This window comes from Sitophilus oryzae, unplaced genomic scaffold (genome assembly GCF_002938485.1).
Source record: "Sitophilus oryzae breed Bouriz unplaced genomic scaffold, Soryzae_2.0 scaffold_684_pilon_pilon, whole genome shotgun sequence".
Classification (NCBI taxonomy): Eukaryota; Metazoa; Arthropoda; class Insecta; order Coleoptera; family Curculionidae; genus Sitophilus; species Sitophilus oryzae.
In genome coordinates, this window is record NW_022147289.1 from 1,272,047 (window position 1) to 1,286,415 (window position 14,369).

Below are 14,369 nucleotides of genomic sequence, written 5' to 3' on the forward strand. Positions count from 1 at the left end.
CAAATATTTTAACTGGTAGTATAGTTCAACCCCAGAAACACGCCTATGAGGTTTTTTTGCGAAAAAAAAAATGTTGAAAATTTAACATTTTTCTTGACATTTTCCGGAAAATTTGAAAAAACTTTTTAGTGCCACTTGTTTATTCACCTGAGATTTCTCTAAGGTGTATCTAAACCTTGCAGTGTTGCAACCTCCTATGTTATCCACATTCTACATAGTTCTACATTTATAAATTCATAGACAAGTTTCTACTCAAAAAATTAGGAATGTTAAATTTAATCTTTTATCAGTGCTCATTATTAATAATTATAGAAAAAAACACATTAATTATTTTTAGTACTTACCCTTTCAATGAAAACTTAACAAAACCTAAAACCGATGACGTTTAAACAAAACCACCGAAAAATTAACTAAAACATTACGTTTATGACGTTTACGAAAATCTTTGTTATGCTGCAAAATAACTTTATTTTGGAATAAATTTAATAAAACGATTCTTCATATTATTCAGAATCAGGTCACAAAAAGAATTTCCTAAAATGTTTATCGTAATTTAAAATTCAATATATCGAAAACAGCCCAACGAATAATCGATTCATTTTTGTTTTGTTTGTTTTCTTTCATGTTTCTCTGTTTTATTTCAACCACTAATTTACAAAACACCTTGAAAGGGCACATTACTTTGAATACCTTTTCTTTCTTAATGAATAAATGTTGAGAATTATTGTCTCTTATCGCCACTTTACGAACTACTTTCATTCTAAGAAAATACATGTTATTCCATTGACAGTCCAACCGTCGCGCGTCTGCCATGAGTGCCGCGTGTGAACTGGTCCTTTAAGGCGCCGCGCCGTCGTGGCGTGAGCTTGCGTCAAGGTGCGTATTCACTATCCGAACGAATGTTCATTCGTTCGTTCGGTAATAATATGGACGGGACCGGATTTTAAGACCAAACGAAAACACCTTAACCCATTCATTTGCGAACGCCTTTGATGTACCGACTCGAAACGGATGGCCGAGCGAACGAACAAAGGAACGACCGCATGCGTTCGGTCCACCGTCCAAATATACCGAATTCCATTCGTTCGCTCGTTCGTTCGTTCGGATAATGAATACGCACCTTCAGAGGACGATGTTAAGCAACGTTGCCGTAGTTACAACAATTTCAAATTCAAGACATTCGAGCAATCAAATTCGTATTAAATTTTAAAAATAAAACAGAGAAACATGAAAGGGAACAAACAAAACAAAAATGAATTGATTATTCGTCGAGCTGTTTTCGATATATTGAATTCTGAATTACGATAAACATTTTAGAAATTTATTTTTGTGACCTTATCAATAATCAATTCATTTGTGTTTTGTTTGTTTCCTTTCATGTTTTTCTGTTTTATTTTTAAAATTTAATAAGAATTTGATTGCTTCGAATGTCTTGAATTTGAAATTGTTGAAACTACGGCAACCTCGCATGACGCAAGCTCGACACGGCGGCGCGACAAAGGAGCAGTGAGCAGTTACCAGTGATGCGCGGCTCTCTCGGTCGACGGTTGGGCTGTCGATGAAATTGGTGAAATACATCGAAAAAATAGCGAAAAAACAAAATACGTATTTAAAATTGTGGAGTGAAACATGTATTTTCTTAGATTGAAAGTAGTTCGTAAAGTGGCTATAAGAGACAATAATTCTCAACATTTATTCATTCAGAAAGGTATTCAAAGTAATGTGTGCTTTTCAAGGTGTTTTGTAAATCAGTGGTTCAAATTGTGATGAAGCCTATATGAAAAAAATGTGTTAAGTTAAAAATGGGGACTGTTATTTTAGTAGTTATTGTAATAATAAATAATAGCATGCACAAGTAAAACAGCACAGTTAAGTGTGTCGAAAAAGAGAACTGTCACAGTTACATCGATCTGTCATAAGTTAGCGATGGGAACTATCGAATGAATTAGACTATCGAATGTTTAATGAATGAATGATTTCAACTATCGAATGGTTTTATTCGAATAAAATCATTCATTTATTTGTATACTAAAGCATATGTGACAACCTCGCCGTGCGACTAAATGGTTATCGTTGAGCCACGACTATCGAATGCTTTTGATAAATGAAATTTAGTATTCGTTTGATTTTTGTATGCGTCAGTGCATTATTAGTTCTTCCAAATTTTTATAACTTCGCCGTAAAATACTGTGCTATTTTTGCGTTTATTAAAATAGTTAAAATACTAAAATAGTTGTTATTTTTTAATTGTATTTATTGACGATTGTGTGCATGTGCAGAAAATTTGTGTGGTTTTCCGTAGTCCGATCTTTCAATTATTTAATTTTATATGATATATGGTCTATTTTTTAATGGGAAATTTTAAGAAGTAACAATTTTTTAATGAGATGAGATGAACTTACAATTAATTTTAAAAATACATATTTGTATTTTAGATGTTTTAATAATATGAATTAGTTGAACTTAATAATCATATTTAAGTAATGTAGTTAAGTAAATGGTTATCGAACTCAAACTATGGGGTGAGAAAATTAAAATAAAAGTTTTACACGTGCCAATTTAAAAAAAAAAGTTAACGATGTTTGTATTTTGTTTATGCTAATTCTCTTACATGTACTATTTTGCGAAGAAATATTTCATTTATTTTTTAAAGTAAATGCCAGTAAAAGTAAATATAATTTTTAAATAGTAATATAAAGCACCTAATATAAATAATTTTGATTTCTAATTTTTTATTTATATTTTCCTTCCATTACACTGAATGCTTAGAAAATTAATAAATGTTTATATTTCATGATTTTAAAATTTGTTCTTAATATAACAAATTAGTTCTGTAATTATTATTATTTAATAAACCAACGTTGCCACACACAAAAAATTTAGAGACTATATTATTTTTAAATAGGATCTAATATAAATAATTTTGACATCTAATTTTTTGTTTATATTTTGCTACTACTTAAAAAAAATATTTATATTAAATGATTTTAAATTTTGTTGTTAATAAGTATAACAAATTATTACTGTTATTATTATTTATTAAACCAGTCTTTGCTTAAAAACATTAAAAATCATTTTCCTACATCCAAAATAACAAGTATTATTGCAGTGTAACAACAGAATATTAATAAAAAAATGCAGAATATATAGACATACTATCCCTAACTAACTAAAGTCAAACAATAATATTCTTTGCCAATATCAACTAATACCAAAATATGGTAACAGCGCCCTTCATAATGTATTTTCTGTATAAATACCAGCACCTCAATAAAAAAAATAATGTGTCCTTATCTATATCTGACTCCGCAAAAAATCAAAGATGCCGGCTTCCTTCATAGCATTGCCACCGACCGCTGTCGGGTTTCTCGGAAAGAAACCTACGTCGCCGGGCGACAACTAAAATTCAGTTGATATTTTATTATAATCGATCCTGACGAATAAATGAATTTCATAAATGAATGAATTTTATAAATGAATGGTTTTTGCTGCCGAATTACTAGAATACAATATTTCAAGGCAGATAACGGATCTATTCGATAATTTTTATTCGAATAGTTTTCAACGAATGTTTTCTTACTAACTATCGAATTATTCGAATGAATTGCAACTATCGAATGTTTCGATAGTATTCATTCGATAGTTCCCACTACTATCATAAGTATCTTTTTTAATGTTGGGTAAGTTTTTAATTTTAATTTTTAAACATTTAACTTTTAATTTATTTTATGTAATAATATCACAATCTTAAAAATGTAATGCATCTCTGCAAACTCCTCAGGTGTTATGATTTTATGACTTACTTTTAAACATATACTTTCTTATCCATATGGCAACACAGTGCGTCGAATTAACTGAAATCCGGGCTTGATCCGGGTACTTGGATATAGTCGGCGGTTCTCAAAATGTTGCGATTATTTTTTATAAATTTTCAAAGTTAAATAACTCTGTTATTTCCAATTTATTTTAAAAATGGTAAAGAGAAAATATGTGTTTATTTTTTATTTTGACCAGATCTACCACCCCTTAAAATATCTGCACTCATTTCTGGGACACCCTGTATAGGGTGTCCCAAATTCCGTGGACATATCCATGGAACTTCTACATATTTTTGGAACCAAAATAGGTTCATTTAAAGTTTGATGCCCTCTAAAAACCAAACAAAACCAAATAGGTTAAAGATTCGTTTGAATGAAGATTTGGTGGCCCACCAAAGTGATAAAATCGCTTTTTAATTTTAACTGTGATGATTATAAGAACATAATTATTGAATATGTTAAGCAGGCAAAAAATACAGCCTCTAAAAAATATGTAATTCAACCCTATCCTGTTTTAATAAGCAGTATCTGCCTGATTTTTGTTTTATTTTTAAGACTGGAAAAAATTGCTAGACTGGCAGAGATTTGTTGATGACGTTTACAAAATGAATGGTAAAATTTATGTAATAATATTGCATCTCATTAATTGCTCGCTTAACATATTATCCAGCTAATTCGCGAAATAGCCAAGTGTTGGAAGATATAACCAATCATATTGTATAATTCGCGTTCTAACCGGATAATTTGCGAACATTTTTAAAATATATTTATTTCTTTAAACATTAACCGACTGTGTTAGTTAATTCGCGTTTTACCCGGATAATTCGAAAATGAACTAATTTCGCGTATTTAGCGTACCCGTCGCATTTTGCTGCGTACTCTATGACATTTCTTCATTATATATGAGTTATTCTGTGATATGACCTTTCTTCATATCTTGGGGATGTTCCTCAAGATTATTGATGTTCCTACGGTTCCTATCAAGATTCCTAGTTTAGTTAAAATATTTCCCACTCCCTTCAAAATGCTCACTCTTAATTGTAGGCAACTCAATATACTGCCGTGTAGAACTAGTAGTATAACTATGGAGTATAACATGAGTATAACCTTAGAGTATAACCGTGGTATAACCAAAGACTACATCTAAAGGGTAGATCAAACGTTCCATCCTTTTTAACCATCTCTAACAAAATGTCAAATCCAAAGCGTATCAAACATATGAATATATATTATATATGAACCTAACATAAGTATATGATATGAACATAATGACGTTAGCCACGGAACATATGTATCTTAGACAAGGAAAGAGAGAGAGGAAAGAGAGATATGTATCAAATCCAGAGTGGCCGTGACCATGAATATCCCCGCTAAAATTTTAAAGGCGAATTTGTTTACAAATTTTCGTTCTAACTACTTCTCAACTAAGTATTATTATTTATCGATAGCACGTGACAAAATGAGTTTAGAAGAAGCAAAGAAACTAGCCGCATATCGAGCAGTAGATGAGCACGTAGAATCTGGGTATACCGTCGGAATCGGAAGTGGATCTACAGTGATATATGCAGTGGATAGGCTGGCCCAAAGGGTAACTGAAGAAAATATAAAAGTAAAATGTGTCCCAACATCTTTTCAAGCCAGGCAACTCATCATAAATCACAAATTAGCCCTAACGGATTTAGAAATTTCGCCCCATTTAAACGTGTGTATTGATGGTGCCGATGAGGTCGATTCTAACTTAAATTTAATCAAAGGAGGTGGTGGCTGTCTATTACAAGAAAAGATAGTAGCTAGCTGTGCAGAACAATTGATTATCATAGCCGACTATACGAAGCACTCTTGTTTGTTAGGTAATTATTTTCATTAGAGCTTTCAAAAGGAACTTTTTTCAAGGTTTTTTAATTATTAACAAATCATTCATAGCTTTGTAGAGCAGTGATATTTTATTAAAACTAAAACAGATTGATTATATTATATCTGTAGCTACAGCAGTACCAGATAAAAAAAAACACAAATAGATTTGTATTTTTAAAATTATCTGTTGTAGATTGTTTAATATTTATATATTGTAAAAAGATAATAACTTATTTCATCATCATTTTACTTTCAATAACTTTCCATTTGTTTGCGGACAAATAAATATAATATTAATTAGGTACTTTAACACTTTTTAAAATAACATTTTTTATATACAGGTTTCCCGAATTGTATTCGGGAAACTTTGGCAGCATATTCTGCAGATAAAAAAAGTTCAGATAAATGTAAAAATGCTTAGTTTCGGAGATATAGGGTGTAGAAGTTTCATTTTTTATTTTGATTTCTTCAAAATAATTTCTGAAGTAACGTCAATATTAGGATGAAAATTGGTGTCTGGGAGTTTTTGAGACATGAGAAATTTGATTTTGATGTCAATATGACTCCTACTTGTAGAGGGCGCCACCTACATATTTTTTAACTGGTTTGAGGAGTAATAACTTTTCGTCCATACCTGTATAAAACTAGTGAGTAAAAAATTATACATTTATGACGTTTTTTACGTAAAAAAGTCTCTTGGTAAAAATCGCTATGGATAAGGGTTCTCCAGATATTTGGAATTGAAATTATCAATACCTGTCATCATTGACATAAATTAAAGACGTTGACTAAATAATTATTAGACTGAAATCATAAATTTAAACTGTTTTTGTGCCAAAAGTTCAGAAACTGTTTTATCATCATTTTTTTTTTGAGGAAAAATTTATAATTAATTTAAAAAAATAAGAAGTACCCAAATTTATAATTTCACTCAAATAACTATCTGCTCAACATGTTTATTTTTAGTCAATAATGACATGTATTTCCATTGTAAATACATATCTTGAAAACGGTTGCTCGTAGTAATTTTTACCAACAGACATTTTTTACGTAAAAAATCACAAAAATGTATATTTTTTCACTCAGTAGTTTTATACAGGTACAGACAAAAAGTTATTACTCTTCAAAACATATAAAACAAGTGTAGGTGGCGTCCCCTACAAAATGGAGTCATATTGACATCAAAATCAAATTTCTCATCAAAAAATTCCCAGGCACCAATTTTTATTTAAATGTTGACTTTACTTCAGAAATTATTTGGAAAAAATCGATATAAAAATTTAACTTCTACACCCTGTATCTCCGAAACTAAGCATTTAAGGATATACATTTATACAAACTTTTTTACTTGTTATTATCAGCAGAATAAGCTGCCAAAGTTTTAGAATGTTTAGAAGGGGAGTTAATCACCGCGACCTTATAGATCTATTGTGTGTTATAGATCTATTGTGTGTTGTAGATCTATTGTGTGCCAAAGTTTCCGGAATACAGTGCGGATCACCCTGTATACAGGGGGTGCGTCAAAACTAAATGTTGTATTTTTCTCCATTGTTTTAAATAGACCACCCTGTATTTTTTATTATAATCGAACAAAGTTTGATTTAATCTTATTAATATTAAGCACTTCCTATACCTAAAATCTACCAGATTGCGTCTCAAAAGTGGCTCACCCCCTATAACTTTTTTATTTTTTCAGATAAAAAAACGAAATTTGGTATGTTAGTATATGACATAAATTAGGATTGATTGACGTATTCAATTGTTTTCAGTCACTTCCTGTTTCACCGGAAATGAATACAACTTTTGATTTTTAAATGACACCCTCGACATTTTTTTACTTTATTTGATAGAAAATGGCGCTCTGAATCGAATGACATATTATATGTCAACTTGTGACATTTTCACTTAATACAAAATTGTATTTTAAATTTCAATTTAGAGTGCTGAATGGCTGTGTTAAAAACACTAATTTTTAATCATTGAGCCTTGGAAAAATATATTTGATCGTCTAATGTTTTTAGTGCCTTGTCCTGGTCAGTTCAAAGATGCCCAAATCGCATTTTTAATTATATCTCAATTTTTTCAAATGGAGAGAGGGTGGCTCGTTAGCATATTTGAAAAAAGCATTTTTTTACGGATAATTTGATACCACACACAATATTTCGAGTCAAATTGTCGTTATGAACCGCATCTTATAATTTCATATAAACCATATGCGAAAGTGTCATTTTCTATCGAATAAAGTAAAAAAATACCGAGGGTGCCATTTAAAAATTAAATCAAAAGTTGTAGTCATTTCGGTGAAACCGGAAGTGACCGAAAACTGTTGAATGTGTCAAACAATCCTAATTTATGTCATACACTAACATACCAAATCTCGTTTTTTTATCCGAAAAAATAAAGAAGTTATAGGGGTAAGCCACTTTTGAGACACACCCGGTATACTTAATGAGGAAATTGATTTTTTTTCAAAATATAAGACAAGATTTCACTTCCGCTTTTTCAATAGATGGCGTTTATTATTAAAAGTGTCATAACTATATTTTACAACAATGTACAACTACCTTTTAACTAACCTAATAATCAATTTTTTTGATTATTAGCTGATTTTTAGCTTTTTTTATTAGCAAGAATAATTTGTCATTAAGGGCTCAAACACACTGACGACCAGGTCGCACCGGCCAGGCCGCAGCTACCTCTAAAACCGTTAAATCAAATGATATAGCGCACACTAACGTCCTGGCTGTCCGTTGGTCGTTGCGACCAGAAGACTGCACGGAAATATTATTATTTTCTGCCGCTTGTTGCCGGTTTTCTTCCAAATTAATAAATTTTCAGATGAAATCCCTCAAATTCAAGGCACAATATTTTATTTTCTATAAGATATAGTGTTTTAGTGTAGTTTTTGCACACGAGCAGAAAATCCAAAGAAATAGTATACAGACTGGATCAAAGGTAAACTTAAATCTAATCCGTTTTTTTTTGTCAAGGGTCGATTCTAGTAAAAACTCAAAACATTTTTATATGACATACCTACTCTATTTATGGTTGGTATGATACCTGTTATTATACCTTTGAGTTTCGATGTTTAAAAAATAAAAAAAATAATATTTAAAGTTTTTCTACAACCACTTGTTTTTTTTTATTAAATTAGTTTTTTTAGTTGTATTGTAGTCATGTACAAGGAGGACAACTGTATTTTAAATATGATATTTAATTTAACGTTTTTCAAACAGGGTTCATTAGACTATATTTCTACTAGGTACATTATTTTGAAAAAAAAATAAGAAAGTAACTTAAACATTCATAAAAATAGAAGTAATTATTGTTGTAGATTCTTCTTTATATTGTAAACATTGAAATAACTGGAAGCTAAACTTTCTACCTCCATATATTTAGAGAGAGTGTCTGACGATCTTTTTTTACGATGGCCCTAACTTAGTAGTACATACCTGTAGCTATAGGATCCATCTAGAAAAACTACTTAAAATACTTTGAAATCGATACAAATACTAACTGTAACTGTGACATATTCTGACGTAACCAGGTTAGCGTGATAGTCGCGCGAGGCATGTCTGCTTGCAAAGCCGCCTGCGCTTTTATAAATTATCATTTGAAAAAAATATAAACGGATTTAAATGGGGAGTTACTTATAGAATTCTACTAGCTGTGTTTTTTTGTGCTTAGTTTGAATAAAAAAATATGGTTTTGTCGCTGTAAAGTACCTATTTTGCCGTATGTGCGACGGCCAGATCGTTGCGACCTGGTCGTCAGTGAGTTCGAGCACTAAAGATATATAGCTTTTTCGGAAGCCTACGTCACCCGGTATATTTAGAATAATGGTAACCGAATAAAATGAAATATTCTTTTTAAGGTGAACAATATAAAAAAGGAATACCTATTGAAGTGTCACCACTGGCTTATGTTCCTATAAAACTTAAATTAGAGAAGAAATACAAGGGAGATGTAGCGTTACGGATGGCAGTGAACAAAGCTGGTCCAGTGGTCACGGACAATGGCAATTTCATACTGGACTGGAAAGATTTCGATCAATCGTTAAACTGGAAAACGGTCAACGATGATTTGGTTTCTTGGCCGGGGATCGTTGATACGGGACTTTTCATTGGCATGGCCAGTAAAGCCTATTTCGGATTGAAAGATGGATCTGTTAAGACTCAATCTTAACCCTTGCTGTTGTGGGTCTAAAGAAGAATACCATACGATCGGGGTTGGGTAGGTAGAAAATTTTATATTTTCTATCGTATTTTCTACACTGAAAATTAATTTTCTACATTTTTTACATGCCCAGACGTAGAAAATTAGTTTTGTATATTATAAGCCGTTTTTTGAGTTTATACCGGGTGTTGCATCGTCGTTGTGACATAGGAAATCCCATGCAAAATTTGAACTGTCCAGATATTGGCTCCCCTATGGATTCTATAGCGAAGTTGTACAAACAAAACGAATTTACGCCAGATGTCTGTCAACGTTGCCAACATGTGACAACATGCGCGCTAACTGAATCTTTCAAACTCACTGCTATCTCCAGGGAATGGTAGCATTCACTAGTAAAAGTTGGTTTCAAAAATACCTGTCGAACTTTTACTAGCGTAGTCTTGCAAATCCGTGAATGTGAGCTTTTACTAGTAATCGTTAACAATCACAGATCTCCAACTTTTACTGTAACTTGTAACATATATATTTTATGAAAACCACAGGCTTTCTATTGTAAAATTAAAAAACAAGGATTAACGAAAGCTTTCAAAGAAAAGAAAAACAGACTTTTCTGTACGGTCTTCAGATTTCACAGAAAAAAATATTCTAATAATCTTCAGATCGATTACTGTCTCTTCAGGAAGTTAGTACCGTCACAGAATAGAGAGATAGTGTTAGCGCACACTTATTACAGGTTTAACATTTATAGAATTTAAAGAAAATAGAAAGGAAGAAACCTCTAAGTGAAAAAAACGCCTTTAAATATACAAAATTAATTTTGTACCTGATCTCAGATTTTCTACATTTTCTACGCACTTTTCTACATATACGTAGAAAATTAATTTTCTTCGTGTCGTTACCCAACCCTGCATACGATGGAGAAAAAAAAACGGCGTCAAAGATGGCTAGGAATAATAATCAATGATAATTTTGGCGAGGTCAAGCTCTAGAGATTGACCTCGCCATAACTATCATCCATTGTCATTCCCCAGCGGTCTTTGATACAGTTTTTTTTTCGATCATACAGTATATGCGATTCTTCATAGATACTTATAACTGATATCATCTTGTTCCTATTTGTTTTAAATGCATTTGGTGAATAAAAATCTGAAAATAGGCTCTCTACTCCTTAATGTTGGGTATGCAACTGATATATTTTAATAAAAACAGTATCAGGAAAACCAAAGACTTTTATTAAATGTCAAAAAAGAAACAGCATCTAGTTGGCTTGGAAAAATGACAATCGTTAATATTCCCCATATAATTTTACATACAAACTTACGGCGATCTTCGTTTCCAAGGCATCTCTCTCTGACGCCGTTTTTTTTTTTGATCATATGATTTATACCAATATTAGAAAAACACTTGTAGTTATTTTTTTACTTTTTATTAGCAATCCAAAAAATAAATAAAAAAATGTTATCAATAATTATATATCAACCAGGGTTAAACAGATCAAGAATTTGTTTAATACTTTTTTTATATACCGAGTGTCCAAAAGTCCTATATCAGGTTTCCTGTTGGGATTTTCACTTCATTCAAACGTTTTTTATAAAATATTCAGATAATAGTAATGTATATTTTAAAGATATTTTCCTAGATATACAGGGCGATACAGGATACAGAAATATGTTTACCATTACTAGATTATTAATTATTATCTGGACACGATCCAAATGATTAAAAATTATTAATGTTTTTAATTGAAAATATTTCATAATATTGTCCTTCCCAAAACACAGGGTCAATCGAAACCAGATGTACATATTTCTCACTACTATTTCAAATGGCACACTCTGTATATTATATCATAAATAAACGCAGTTTTTATATAAAATAATAATTTTCAGCTGCATCAGTACTATATTTTTTTTTTAATTTCTCAAATAAAAAATTATTAAGAAATACAAATATTTTAACAACCCACTGTATACTATGGATTGACATATGGTATTTTTGGAGTGGGAGGAAATTTTATAGCAAATTCACTGCACTAAAAAATATACAGGATTCCTTTAAAAACATACAGATTTAGTGTTAAAGTACCATATAATCGAATAAAAACAGCGTCAGCGATGGCTATGAAATGAAGATTGCTGTCATTTTATATGTAAAATTATATGGGAAATGTGTCATCGATAGTCATTTCATAGCCATCGCTGACGCCGTTTTTTTTTCGATCATACGGTATATTTAGATCACCCCCATTGTCCACATATTTTATTACAAAAATATGAAGTGAAAATCGTAGAGAAAACCTGATATTATAAAGCTCTTTAGGAATACTGAGTCACCCTGTACTAATATATTTAAAGAAGTTGCTAAAAACACATTTTTCATAAACTTAACTCTGTTTGAGTGTATATTTGTGCATTCACTCACACTTACAACGAAAAAATAGATATTTTTCTATAAAGACTTCTTAGTTCAATGTGATAATATCCTTAAAAAATCTATATTTCTTAAATATAAACATTTATAATGTTATAAACAAAATGTTGAGATACAATACTCGAGATTTCTGGTATATATTGATACTTTTACTAAATTAAACACATGTATATTTAACAAAAGTGACTAGATATGTGTTCATATACCACAAAAAATATATCTTTATTTGGTAAAAAAAGTTCAAGATAGAAAAGTATTCTAAAAATAGACTAAGATAATAAAACATTAACTTAATGGGAAAAAGGAACAAATGGGAATACAGTAAGTAAGTAATTCTTTAATACAAACTTGTCTTCTTCATTATACGTAGAAATTCTTCTTGATTAATTTCACCGTCGCCATCTCTGTCTGCTTCATCAATCATTTCTTGCAGTTCCTCATCTGTGAGGTTCTCTCCAAGTTCCTTGGCCACTCGTTTCAAGTTTTTAAAACTAATCTTACCGGTCTCGTCATCATCAAATAGTCTTTAACGATAGATAATATGTATTAATCATACAGTCTATACTTATTACAAAAAAATTACCTGAAAGCTTTTAGTATTTCTTCCCGGGAATCTTTTTCTGCCATCTTCATCGACATTAATTCAAGAAAATCTTCGTATGATATTTTTCCTGTACCGTCTTTATCAATGTCTGCAATCATTTTTTTGATTTCTTCCTATAATCAACATTACAAAGTAACATAGTGTTCCATAAAAGCTCTATATTAGTGTAAATATAATTAAATGGCCTGAGAATCTATGAAAATATAATAATGTGTGGTAACATGTTAGATAAAAAAGACTGCGAGTGAAAATAGAACTTGTATGGAGCTTTTCTGGAACACTAGGTAGTCATAGTGTAGAATTAACTAAACTATATACACACAATTTTAGTGGTTACTATGACGTTTAATATTGAATAAATAATAAGTTCTCCGACCAAACAGAAAAACCAAACACAATGTGTATCACAACAAAACACAGGGCTTGAAGTTTTTAAATCTATACCTTTTTAGGTTCAAATCCTAAAGCCCTAATGGCAACTTTTAAGTCCTTTGCGTCGATTTTTCCGCATCCTTCCGAGTCAAAGAGATCGAAGGCTTCTTTAATGTTATTCTTCTCCTCTTCGCCTAATTCGAATTTTGGGCCAGATTTTTTTCGAGGCGGTGCTTTCTTAATTATGCCAGACGATGAAGATGCCTTAAATATTTCGTTTAATAACATATTATATATATTACAAATTAAAACTCACCATCGAAAGTTAATATTTTCTTTTTAATAAATTGCTTTAAAGATTACTCAAATTTATGAAATTTGAAAATATTAAAAATCCCTCTTTGTTGATATTTTTGACAGTCAAAAAAAAAAGAATTCAAATGAGGGTGCAGCCACACTATCCTAAAAACGCCGTATCGGCGTAACGACGTAATGACCTTGAATAGATTTCCAGTAATTCTATTGGCTGAAACATTCATCTGTCAGAAATTTTATCTGTCAAATTCATCTGTCAAAAATTTCAGCCAATAGAATTACTGGAAATCGATTCAAGGTCGTTACGCCGTTACGCCGATACGCCGTTTTTAGGATAGTGTGGCTGCACCCTGAAAACAAGAAACAAGAAACTTCTATTTGATTGGTCAATAAACTAAAATCATGTGTTTTTAGTCTATGGTTTTAAGTTGCTGACCTTGATACGTATCTTTGCTGCACTTAGATGATGTTGCCGGATTGTAGATCTAGTATTTAAATTATTTCGCGTTCAGGGACGGTTCATGAGACAGCTGCTGTTTCTTCTTTTTGCTGCTTTTTGCCGTTTAGGAAATATCGTAAAATGTCATAAATCAAGGGTCAGCAAAATTCTACACTGATCACTCTGATCAGCGCCTGTGTATGGCTCACGTATGGCTGTGCGGCTTTGATTAAAATTCAGTTTGGCAACCCTGGCAACATTTACGGTATACGCATGCGTAGTCTCTTTGAACAAGTGCAGTAAATAAACATCTGAAACTCACCTACTATGTTCTTAATTTTATCATATATAATTAATATTT

General features: G+C 31.2%; 2 protein-coding genes across 2 annotated transcripts; one reads left to right on the plus strand and one right to left on the minus strand.

The window, feature by feature from the left end:
* The first annotated feature begins 5,141 nt into the window (after nucleotides 1-5,141).
* Nucleotides 5,142-11,068, plus strand: LOC115888146 (ribose-5-phosphate isomerase). The gene is made up of 2 exons (XM_030907741.1): nucleotides 5,142-5,668; nucleotides 9,547-11,068. Exons 1-2 carry the CDS (start codon nucleotides 5,176-5,178, stop codon nucleotides 9,855-9,857), a joined length of 804 nt encoding a protein of 267 aa, XP_030763601.1. The 5' UTR covers nucleotides 5,142-5,175; the 3' UTR covers nucleotides 9,858-11,068.
* A 1,407-nt stretch (nucleotides 11,069-12,475) lies between these two features.
* LOC115888171 (caltractin) lies at nucleotides 12,476-13,644 on the minus strand. The gene is made up of 4 exons (XM_030907786.1): nucleotides 13,571-13,644; nucleotides 13,327-13,518; nucleotides 12,862-12,995; nucleotides 12,476-12,802 (listed from the first exon to the last, which is right to left on the minus strand). The coding sequence occupies exons 1-4, from the start codon at nucleotides 13,571-13,573 to the stop codon at nucleotides 12,616-12,618; spliced, it is 516 nt and encodes a 171-aa protein (XP_030763646.1). The 5' UTR covers nucleotides 13,574-13,644; the 3' UTR covers nucleotides 12,476-12,615.
* Nucleotides 13,645-14,369: the final 725 nt, after the last annotated feature.